The 12,713-nt window shown below is 35.0% G+C and overlaps 1 protein-coding gene and 1 long non-coding RNA gene across 2 annotated transcripts; both read right to left on the reverse strand.

Moving 5' to 3' along the window:
• Positions 1-2,766: 2,766 nt before the first annotated feature.
• LOC145819568 (uncharacterized) lies at positions 2,767-4,553 on the reverse strand. Its single transcript, XR_014360318.1, has 3 exons — positions 4,316-4,553; positions 3,215-3,660; positions 2,767-3,109 (listed from the first exon to the last, which is right to left on the reverse strand). It is a non-coding gene; the product is annotated as an uncharacterized LOC145819568 (long non-coding RNA).
• A 256-nt stretch (positions 4,554-4,809) lies between these two features.
• On the reverse strand, positions 4,810-6,061 carry LOC145813837 (putative protein phosphatase 2C 76). The gene is made up of 3 exons (XM_082909961.1): positions 5,359-6,061; positions 5,137-5,278; positions 4,810-4,967 (listed from the first exon to the last, which is right to left on the reverse strand). The coding sequence occupies exons 1-3, from the start codon at positions 5,422-5,424 to the stop codon at positions 4,810-4,812; spliced, it is 366 nt and encodes a 121-aa protein (XP_082766087.1). The 5' UTR covers positions 5,425-6,061.
• Between the last annotated feature and the right edge of the window lie 6,652 nt (positions 6,062-12,713).

Raw genomic sequence — 12,713 nt, forward strand, 5'->3', positions numbered from 1 at the left:
GTTTCATAGGGTATGACAAGATAAGGTGTAGGAAGTCCGTCCTTGTCAAAATCTGAGCTTTTCCTATAATCCCTTTCCCATCTTTTGCTTGTGGGCTGAAGGTATTCTCTGAGACTTCCATTTCCAAGGCCTCATTCTAATCCAATAGAGTTAAAGTTGCTTTCTTCTTCTTCTTCACCTTGAACAAAATGTCTCTCAGCTTTTCCGTCCGCCTATGTATGTATATGAACAAAATATCTTTCAGCTTTTTGATCCGCCTATGTGTGTATATGAACAAAATGACTATCAAACAAAAGGTGTATCTCAGCAATGGCACTGTAGACATACGTAGGGCCACTACAATAAACCATGCCATAATTACCGGTACCAATGTAAGTATGAACATAGCGGCCATAACGGCCACGTAAGGAAGCACGATAGTGATTAGTTCCATAATTAGCCTTCCCGCTTTAAGCAAAATGTCATTCTCACAAAGGGCCGCAACACTAGTAAACCCACCGCCAACGCCGTTGTGAAAAATAGATGTAACGGCAGAATTTTTAGACTCATAATTAACATTTTTGTGGATAATTGTTCTCTTGTCAACAAAATTCGTACCGTACACTGCTGGAAAATGGATTTTTAGCGGCGTTTTAAAAACGCCGCTATAGGTAGTGAAAGCGTCGCTAATTCTTTTTGTGACGTTTAGTACCAAACGTCGAGGACGCGGCCGTCGCTATAGCTTTATAGCGTTTGAAAAACGTCGTTATATTAGTATAGGCGGCGTTTTTAAAAACGCCGCCAAATGTCCTGCCCTAATTATGCTGTGACGTCACTATTACATTTAACGACGTTTTGAAAACGCCGTTAAAAGCATTTATACATTTTAAAAATCTATCCGTTGGGGTAGGGATATAGTGACGTTCAAAAACGCCGCCATAGCCTTTATTTTTATTTTTTTTATTATAAAAATTGTGCTAATTTTATATGGTTGAAAAAAATCTGTCATAAACAATTATTAAAAACTAATAATTGATGTTTATTAAAATAATAAATAAACTAAGTTTGAAAACAAAATTAAAAATAAAAAACAATGCAATAAGATGTGATACATGAACAATTACAGAATATATCTAGACACAAAATATATTAAAAATCCGTGAGGATTTATTTACAAAGTCAGGCTTGAGAACTCGTGCAGAAAGCAGAGAAGACAACCATACTCCTAATGACACAATACTGATAGTAGCAAAAGCTTGGCCCAGTTCAAAAACAAAAATTTCTTTCTGAATGAGGCAAACTTTGCCAATCTGTCCTCCTGCAAAAAGTCACAGCCAGGACCAAATTAGAAAGGTTAATATCAGTACAATAGATTGACACATTAGATTAGAATGGAAAACATTTGATTAAATTAACTTAATGCATACAAGTGCATACCCCAAATCAACAATGATGATGCTGACATTATCTTGTGAACGTCGTCAAATCTATATAAATGAGCCGAAAAGCCAAGAAGCCACAACCAAGTTAAAAGAGTGAAAAGTTTAGTGGCAGTACCATATTCTCATTGAAGCTCAATATTGAAGCTACATTACCACAGCGATAACAATAATTTGGAGTAGACCATACCTGATAAGCCAAGAAGCACACAGTAAAATTAATTAAAATATCACCAAATCTGAAGTGATGTTATATACACTAGTCATGTGACATAGTCTCAAGTCCCCCTATCAAGTGTGGATATTATACATCTAAACTCCCAAATTTCTTGGCATGTTTCTCTTATTTCTCAAGGTAGAATACTGAGCTCTAATTGAGCTCTAGTGAGGTGGAAAATAAAAAAAAATAAAATTACTACAGCAGTGATTCATCCCCTTAAAATTAGAGCTCTAATTGAGCTCTAGTGAGGTGGAAAATAAAAAAAATAAAATAAAAACAAAAAACCAAAACAACACATCAGATGAGCTCCACACACACATTAGAGCAATTAAAGCACCAAAATATTTTTGATGAACACCATGGTTCTTATGGGATTTGAGACATTTTCCTTCCACACATTCTGAAAAGGTAAATATAACAGAAAGGTAATATTAGCAACATACTCAAGCAAAACATTCAATTGCTTCTATTAGCAGTTTTCCTTCATAGATTCAATTGTGTAATCTAACTCTGTGGGTGAGCTGTCAGGGTTAATGTAATAATATTATTATTTTCTCTGTAAACTTGCACTGAAAAAAGTTATGCCAAAGCAGAATTCAAATGTGAGAATCTGAAAAAAGTTCCATAAGCATATCTCACCTTCAGCTATGTCCTCTCACCTCACCCAACATTCTGTCAGGTGCTCGAGCACTGTTCATGTGAATGGTTGAAATCCAATTCTCCACATGCTTGCCATTATGGCAATTCAGATGTGAAGTTTTTATATCTCTGTCAATCTACTTCTTTTGAGAAGGAGATAAGAGCTGGGTCCACAATCTAGCTAACAAAGGGATGATTCCTCAACCACAAGGTTGGTGAACACCTTATAATCCTTCTATTGGCCATCTTTATACCCTGTTGAACTAGTTTGCCATTGTCTTTGCACCCTATTGAGTTTAAATTTGCCTCTGATAAGGATTGCCTTCCCTCATTTCTCTCCCCCCCTCTTTTTCGCACATCTTGCAAAGCATGCCTCATTCTTAAAAAGGGACATTGACTATCTAGGGCATTCTTTAATGAGAACAAAACTCATTGAAAGACATAAGATGAAGAGGATATCAAGAAATATTTTATTTTATTAAAGGCAACAACTCATAGGGCCTACTTAAAGAAACAGAAGCAACTCTCTTTTCAAACTATAGACTTCATGATCTTCCTATTCTATGGATATCGACAAAGTGGACAAAATGAAATGATGGTTATTATGAGAAAGAAGATGACAGTATGATGATGATATGATGAAAACTAAGCATAACAAAAAGGTGAAAACCTTTGTCCAATTGTCTGAGGCACTAAAGGCTATGGCACTAAGAGCCAAGCAAAGATGTTAAAAATGAAGGCAGAACTTTTCTGTCTGATAGCATGAGCCTCTTTTGTTGAACCATCAATCTCAGAAGTTCCTCAAGAAAATTACTCCAGATTGTGCTATTCCCTGTCAATTTTAAGGATTTAGACAAAAGTGTTGCTTATAACCAAAGAAACAAAACAAAACAAATGCAACAAAACAAATAATTGAAGAGGATGCCATGATCAAAACCTTCTTCAGTGAAAAGCTTCGACAAAAATCGGACAGGAGAGATCTTGCATTTGGTAACTATGAAGTGAAGATGCTTCTGGAAAACATTATTTGACTGACATGCAGCAAAGAAAACAAATAGATCCTGAAGTGTGCATACCCACTTCCTATTATCATCCTGGAAGAAAACAATAAAAAAATAAAAAAAACTAATTTAGTTATCTACCTATATGACAGGGTGATAGATTCAGAAATCAATCAAATCAGATACATATGTGACAGAGTTACAGATTCAGAAAACAGAGTATAGATTCCAGTGAAAGAACAATCAGGAACTTAATTCACCCAAAAACAATCAAGAACATGGAATGAGTACTAGAGCTTTCACAGAGAATCGAAATGATTACCATTTATTATTCGAGGCGTAAACTCTGCTAGCCAACAATGGGATGCAATCATGAATAAACCTGTAACATGAAAAGAGCAATATTTAGATATGGAAACACCATCCTGTCGCTCACTACAACCATATGATGATATATTACCAGCAAACTGACATTATCTTGTTCTTTTTATGTAAGTAACAGTCTATATATATTATATAAAAAAGGCACAAAAAAGAGGGACCCACAGACTTACACTATCTTCAAGTTTTGTTTGGATATCTAAAGTCACCACATAATCCTCCACAGTCACTCAGAGGAGAGTCCTGTAGAGGAATATGAACAAGGTGATGAGGCAATCCATTAGCTTCAGGCATCAGATGACACATAAACTGTAAGCCCACTAATGATGAAAATGCATTTTCTGCAACACAGTCCAAGAAAATTAAAATTTATGAACCGACATACAGAGTCACAAAGAATAAACAACAGAATGAATGTGAATATAGTTTTCAACAAGCATACAACATAAGCATCTGGAGAGAATGAAAACAAGAAAAAAAAAAAAATAATAATAGGAGATAAATGGAAAACTTACAAGAAAGTTAAACAATTAGTAAACCACTTTCTCACAGGCAAAAGGTAAACCATTTTCTTACAGGAAAAAATAAATTAACAAAGAAATAACAATTTCAACGTTCTCAAGCTAAAAATATAAACTTCAGCATCTCATCATTACCTTCATCATCAAAGGCACGAACATGGAGAGTAGCAAGCCCATCTAAGTCAAGTTTGATGGAGTTATGAAATATCTGGATCCTGGAGAAGTTGTCAATGTAAACTTTGCACCGAATTACCATCCCAGTATGTACATCAGTGGCATAAATAGCAGTCTCCTTTCGACCACTGTATGAAGCAATTGACCTCAACCGGGCACTAGTTGAGCAGTGACCACTTGAATTGAATTCAGGCAGAACAGATAAGTTGTCCCTACTGCCTTTCTTGAACGCCATGTAATAATGATCAGTGCAAAGTTCACACGTTTGACAGAGAATGATAATATCAAAGATCGGCAATGAGCTCACCAAAACTATTTGAAAATTACATAATTCTCATCATTACCATAGGATGATGGCTAAAGAGCAGAACTAACAGCAAAACATAAAAAAGTGGAGGAAAAAGATGAGCAGAAGCTAACTTTAGCTTCCGAAACTTCACCTTTTTAAGTACACATCACCAATATCGGGATACAGCTAAGACACCATTGACACGAGGCACACCCCACAAACGTACAAACCCACCAGCAGCTTCTATTCGGGCTCTCTCATCATCTCTATCTGGATGATGATCTCTTGTCAGTTCTTCCACATCAAGCACAGTTATTGAAGCACCTGTTATGTCCAAATGGCTTGAAATAAGACTTCTAATTATGGGTATACATGTAGATTAGTTGTCATATGCTAATAACATGCAAGACAAGTGTATTTTTTTAATCTAGCAGTGCCTAGTGAATGTGAGTCCAACCACAAAGGGACTTGATAATAATGGGAAGAATTAGACCTTCATCCCCCAAAGCAAACTTGATTTTCTCCGAGCACAGGAGTGCTTTTGAATCACCAACACTAGCAACTAAAATTTGACCATCCACCAAGAGAACGATGGTGGCCGTGGATCCAGAAATATATCTGTTATTGAAAGCTTCCTGGGAATGTAGGATGATCACAACAAACTAATGAGAAACACTTGTTTTGAGAAAGAAAAATGTAAAGACTGAATACTTACCAGTGAAAATTTTGTATCAATATCATGAATTGTCCTCAACAAAGCTTTTTGCAGAATTTCATGCATTGATTCATCACCAGATACAGGTAGACCTTCATCAGAACTATGACGACATAACAAAAATAAATCAGCTATCACTAACCCATGCTAAAGGTGGTATTCTTATTTTAAAAAGTCAAATGGGTCGATATTTGAACGATATAAATAATACACAAACAAAACAAAAAATAAAATTTAAAAGTTCAAGTGGATGCAATAATAAAACTACAGAAATCTCAGAAAAAGGGTCACCATGTGGATAAAATGGAAATACTGAAATGCAATTATAAGCAGAGACTTTTAAGATGAGTATGCAAATAAATTCAAAAGCAAAAACTATGCTTGAGAATAAAAAGCTTCAAAATTTTGGGGAAAGCTTATGTAATATTCTGGAGAGGTCACTGCTGGAAAAAATCAAATTTAAGTCAATACCCAAATTAACCAATAGACAGACTGAATTTTAAATTGGTCCCAACTCAAACCATCGTCTGATTCTATTTATATAACTACAGTAGACAGGATAAGTAAATCTTTCTACCCATCATCTTAACAATAATTTTGTCAATAATTTTGGCCTATCATAAACTCAAATTTTAGCCTATCTTTCTACCTCTTCCAAGGTTTTCCTCCTATTTGTTATTGGAGCTGTAGAACATAAACTCAAATTTTGGTCACTCTAAGTACTCTGCGGGTCCATCAGATAAAATCCAGTAAAATTTTGATGCACATATACACAAACGCACATATACATGGCTTTTGAAGACATTAAAATTTATGGAAAGTAGCAGAAAATCCAAATGCACAAACGACAGGGCCAGACAGATCATAAGCAAGGTAAGGAAGGAGGGAATCAAAGAAGACTCACCAGAGTGGAAATCAGGTGTCTGCAGTGCACAAAACCCATTGTGAGGAAAAGAGACATTGCTGCTACAAAGATTGACACAGTATGGTTGTGATGGTGGTTCTGTGACTCTGTACACAAACGCAATAGAGATTAGCCTTAATAGACTAACCCTAGAATTGCATACGAAGCACAAACACAAAGATCACCACGAACGAGTCAGAAATAGAGTCGGTTTGAGGATGTTAATATGCGCATAGGGACTCAAACTTACAGATCTGAACGAAAGTAATCAATCTATCAAATCCGGAGAAGAGTGTTCGATCGCGATCAATAAATTAAAAATCAATCAATCGAGATTTGCCTAAAAATCGATCAATAGAATAAAAATCGATCGCGATCAATAGACATAAATTAGTATATATATATATATATATATAACAGATTTGAGATCGTAGATCTAAGTTTGTATATAAACAAAATGAAAAAAATCAGAGGACTCACAAAATTAATCTTCAAATCGGACTGATTGAGAGCTTTGAGCCAAGATGGAGAGAACCAGATCGTGAATCGGAGCCTACCAAGCTCGATCTAGTGACCTTTCACCATAAGAAAGAGGAGTGATGAAGAGATAGAAAACCTAGATCTATCAATTGCTGCGTGAAATAGAATAGAAGAATGAAAAACGCGTGGGTCTTAAAAGGGAAACATGTTCGTACACCAAAAGCACGCGTGTTTTTTAAAATGAGTTATTTACAAAAATATTTTGAAAATCTTTAAAACGACGTTTTTTAAAAAAACGCCATAACAAAAGCGTGGTTATATGCTACTTTTCTTGTAGTGGTAGCAGCAGCCCATGCTGCTATTATCAACATTAAAAAACCCAATACTAATTTGCACACAGAAACAACCGTTCTCTTGAAATCTGGTAGCTTGTACAACTTTTGAGCGGGCATCCGGGAATCTGACAAACATGTACATATACAGTCATACTTGAGTCGACCAAGAATGTTTAGTGGGTATTCGGTAACATAATGATAATAATAATAGAGGTTTGTTTAAAATACGATTTGTTTCCTATGGATCTACAAATTACATCTCGTCCTTTTAAATTTTTAATTTCATAACAAATAGTCCATTTTATCAATAAATCATCAAGTTAACAAACAGTTTTTAATCATATTAGAAATTTATTTCAATTAATAATTCAAGTAACTTAATTATTGTATAGCAGAGCAGTTAAAAATTTTATTTTTTTCAGTTAATTGTGTTAAATAAAAAAATTCTTATATGGGAGTACTTGTAATTTTTCAAACTACATGGAGGCAATCTATATTTTAGGTAAATCTCAAGAAATATATTTATAAGTTATCTTAATTAAAAACAGAAAAGATATAAACCCAGAAAGCTTGCCATCAAATTTGTCTGGAAAATGTGTATATGGTGGCAACAATACTTACATATCTAGAAAAAGCACTCAAAAATTTATTTAGAAAAGTACATCTATGTATCACACTCATTCTAAGTGTGATTCGCATTTCCCAACTTCAAATCTACACCACTCACCACTCACTTTCGGGATAGAATTCAGGACACAAATTCATGATCCATAGCATTTTCCATATCATGGAGATTGAAGTTGATGTGTTGTGAGTCATATCAACAATGACTCTGGTCTAAACAATTCAAATTCTGAATAATTTTTTAGATATTTTTTGTAAGTTTGTATCATTGTTGTATTGAAAAAGCCAATTTTTGTTTAAAAAGTTAAAAAGCCACCAAGTCATTTTTCATTGGTTAAAAAGCTAAATATACCAGCAACATTTTTCACTCACAAAAAAATAACATTTTTAACAACTTTCTAAATACATTATAATAAAACAACTAAAAAAATTTAAAAGTTAAAAGCCACTAAAAAAAATCAACTCCAAACTTACCTTTAGACGAGCGGCCTTGTACACCATCGAGCTCCATCCAGCCAAACCACTTGTAAAACTGTAAATTCATAAATTTTATATCAATAATGATAAGGATATCAATCATTAAATAGATAAATAATGGGTTAATTACATTTTTAAGGGATTTTTGGCCAATACCCCCTCCTTAGTTCCTTTTAAAGTGAAAAGAACACCCTAAACTTTTTTAATTTATAAACCCCTTGGAGAAAAAGCGTTTATTTCATCAGGGACAAAAAAATTTATTTTCATTTTTTTAGACAATCTTACCCTTAGTAGCTATTTTTATATTTCAAATTTTAAAATAATATAACTTTTGATCCATATATTAGTTTTTAATAAAATTGGTAATTTTAAAATCCTCTCGTCAAAATCTATTAAACAAGATTCATGTTGGCTATGAAATTCTATAAAAAATAATAATAATAATAAAAAAAATTCTGTCCAAACTAACGTCAATGTCAACGACAAATTTTACTTACTGCGAATAGAGTAAAATTTTACTATTTACGTCAATTCCGATAGTAATTTTTTTTTTAAAAAAAAAATTCGTAGTGTTAGTAAAATTTTTCTTAGGCTTGGATTGACAGTCTTAACCAAAATCTTACTAAACAACACAATGATCAAGCAATTGTGTTGACGTTCTATGCCTTGAAAGTTCAAGGACTTCCTTGGAGTAAAAATAATGGCAAAACAAACAAGAAAAAGGAGAGAAAAAAAGAAGAAGATGATGACGTAAATGATTGAATGAAATAATCAAATACAAGTAAAGTACATTAAGACTACTCCTATCTAAGTTTAAACTACTCCTATGTAGATTAGATCTACTCCTAGGATAGAAAAGAAATGAAAATCAAGTCATGTATTGATTTGTTGGTGATCCTTACAATAGAGCCATCAATGGCAATTTATACAAAAAAATGTAGGAAAAAACTTCTATTAACTATCATCTAACTACCCATCTAACTTCCACCTTCTTACATTGCCACTTGTCCTCCATCTCTTGAATCTTCAAAACTTGCTTAACTTCTCTTAACTTTCAAGATTTTCTTGCATAATCATAATAATAATAACAATAATAATAATAAGAAATAGAAAGTTTAAACCTAGTTATAATCGATAGAAATTTTATTTATGGTGCAAACACATAGTCAACCAAAAAATCTCATTGATGGAATAGCAAGTCTGTGGCTATCTCCTTTGTTTTGGAAGGTGAAGCTTCTGCTATTTGTCAAGCTTGTTAATGGCTCAAGCAAAAAACCTTTCGAACATTGAGATTTAAGGTGATAATCAATCTGTTATCCATCTCTGTGTAGTCCCTCCTTGGGAGTGCAAGGCCATTATTCATGACATCAAATGTTTCGCTCAGCAAGGGAGGTTTTCCTTCATTTGGAGTCCTCGATCAGAAAACATGACAGCTCACTAGACAGCCCAATCCTATCTTCAAGGGGTTTTGCCAATTTCTTGGATATCTTCCCCTCCCCCTAGCTTAGTGTCAGTGCTTGCTTTGTAATTTCTTGGTTTCTGGTGTAATGTTTTTCTCAAAAAAATAAAATAAAATAAAAAAATAATCTAGATGTTGTTTGATAGATCTTGATGAGAGGATTTTACAAAATACTACTTTTATTAAAAAAACAAACATTTAGATCAAAAGTTATATATTATTTTAAAGTTTAAAATATTAAATTAGTCCTTAAGGATAGAGCACTTTACCCCCCCTGTATTTTAAAAATAGCCAATTATCCCCTTATGATTTTGGTCGTTTTGTAAATTACCTTTGTATTGTCAATATTTCCGTCCAAATTGACAGAGTTTGTACCTCACGCTCCATAAATTCGAGTTGATAAGAAAGTAAACCAATTTAAAAGACCAACTATGATATAAAAACACAATTTTATCCTTAACTTCATCTTCTTCCCCAGAAAAACCTTATCATTTTCAACCCTAATCATAAAAGCACCCCAATGACGCCCCAACATCCAAGCCACCTTACTGTCATCATCAGGCTGTAAAGTCGTCGTCTCTCATCGCCAATATGGTGACAAGAAAGATGACGTCTTATGTTGCAATCATCATCATAGGGGTGTAATTTTGGCCCAGCCCGACCCACCCTGGCCCAGGTCTAGCCCGACCCGGCCTATATTGAGCCTCGCATGCTCTCGTCAAAATTCGGGCTGGTACACGGGCCAAAAAATTATGCCCAAGCCCAAGCCTAGGCCTAGGCCTAGGCCCAGGGGATATTCGAGCCTTGGGTGGACCGGTGGGCCTGGGCTCAATCTTGGGCCGGGCTTGGGTAGGCTTGAACATTTTTATTTTATTTTATTTTTATTACCAAAATTTTATTATTTTTCACTAAAAAAGACACTGGGCCTTGGGCGGGCTGGCCGGGCCTTAGGTGGGCCGATGGGTCGGCCCACGAGCTGGGCTAGGCTTCAAAATGATGGTCCAGGCCCAGGCCCAGGGTCTCAGGTTGGGCTAAGGTCAGGGCCTAAATAGGCTGGGCCCATCCCGGGTCATGGGCGAGCTTCGGGCCGCGGGCCATTTTTACACTCCTACACCATCAACATCTACACTTCTCGTTACTGTGACCCTACTTCAATCTCCATTCTTTGATTGTTGACATGTCTGTCGTAGATGTTTGCTGTGAGAATCAGAGAGGGATGTACAATTTTGATCTTGTTTTTTCTTGATTATATATACATATATAAAAACTTGTGTATAAATAAACATGTACATGTACCTAATTTGATGTATATATATAAATATTTATGTATATAATGAGTTTACTTAGTATGATCCTTTGTGTAAACATGTGTATATGTAATGAGTTGACACACCGATTCAATAGGGTAAAATAGTAAATTTCTAATTCTGTTGACAGAGTTAGGTGTTAGGTGTTGCATTTGAGTCTAAAATCATATGAGAGATTTTTGGCTATTTTCAAAAGATAAGGGATAAAGTGCTCTGAGGCTAAATCACAAGGGGTAAAATGAATTTTGTCCAAATTTTATTTTGAGGGGGCTTTGACCAAATCCCTTTATTTTTAGTCCCCAAAGTATGAACTAATATCATTTTTATTTTTAATATTTAAATTGTCCAATTTGGTCTCAAATATGTAAAAGTGTTTATATTTTATTCTAATATATAAAAAATATTTCAATTTAGTTCCTAAATTTTTAAATTACGTATTAACATAATTAGATTGGAGAAGGGTGAGAAGCCACAAACCTGTTGACTAGCATAATCAATTCTTACTTATGCTAGCGGAGTCTAGATCCTCTATAGGACAATCCTATAGTGCATCCGGACGTCGTTTTGGGGAAAAACTTAAAAAGAAAAAAGAAAAAAGAAAAAAGAAAAAGAAAGCATAGAGACAAAGAAGAAATCCATCACCGGCTACACTCGCCGACAACCCCTCTCTAGCCCCGTCCACCATCCTAGCACCACCACCTCGTTTGTGTAAAAATTCATCATTGCTTTGGGGCCACCCCAACCACCCCTTCACCTTCTACTCCTCCATCATCATCATCTTGTTCTTCTTCATAATCTTCTTCTACTCGATCTCTCTCTACCTCACGATCACTGAAGCTATCAATTTCACACAATCGACAGCGGTGACGATAAGGTGAACGGAAGGGTTGGTTAGGTCGCCGAAGAGGCTTGTGCCGGTGGATTTGGTAGTTTTTACAGAGAGAAAGGAGGAAAATGAGGAAAAAGAAGAAGGAGTTGGGATAGGGAGACATGGGTTGCAACGGTGATGGCAAGGAGGTGGTGGTATCGGCTGGTAGAGGGATGGAAACAGTAGAAAAGGGTTTGGGTCTAGAGAGGGGTTTCTAGCGAGGTCGCCGATGATGGCTTGTTCTTCTTCGTCTCTCTATTTTCTTTTCTTTTTTTCTTTTTTTGAAGTTTTGTCGTGTTTTCGGACACTACAGGAATGCACTACAAAATAACCCCATAGAGGATCTGGACTCATGCTAGCGTGGGGTGTAATATTGACACTATATTCAAACCATCCAATAAAAACAAGACATATGGCTACCCACGACGACGAATGCATGAGGACGTGTGAAAATACATGTGGCAGCAGAATATGGGAGATAACATGTAGAAGTTATTGGTTGATCTTTGGGCATGCAATGGTGTTCTAATTAGTAAAAAGAGTGATGCTCACGAATTTGTGTTGAGTGATTAGAATAATGAGAAAATATATAGATTTGTGATTGATGAGGGATACCGCCACGTGACGTCCTAAGAACACCAAATAATTTTGGCCAATTTCCCTCTTTGTGGCGTTTTGAACATTTTAGTCCCACTTTAGGGTGTTTTTTTAACTTTATTCCCAAAGTAGGGTAAAACGGTTTTAGAAATACCATTTTTCAGAAAACGGCTTTTGCAAAGCCGTGTTTTCGAATTAAAATAATAATAAAATTTGAAAATGGAAACCGGTTTTTCTAAAGCCGTTTTTAATTAAGTTTTTAATTAATTCTAAATTAATTAAAAATGGTTTTCGTAAAACCGTT

This window comes from Camellia sinensis, chromosome 2 (assembly GCF_055761805.1).
Source record: "Camellia sinensis isolate YWXY chromosome 2, ASM5576180v1, whole genome shotgun sequence".
NCBI classification, from domain to species: Eukaryota; Viridiplantae; Streptophyta; class Magnoliopsida; order Ericales; family Theaceae; genus Camellia; species Camellia sinensis.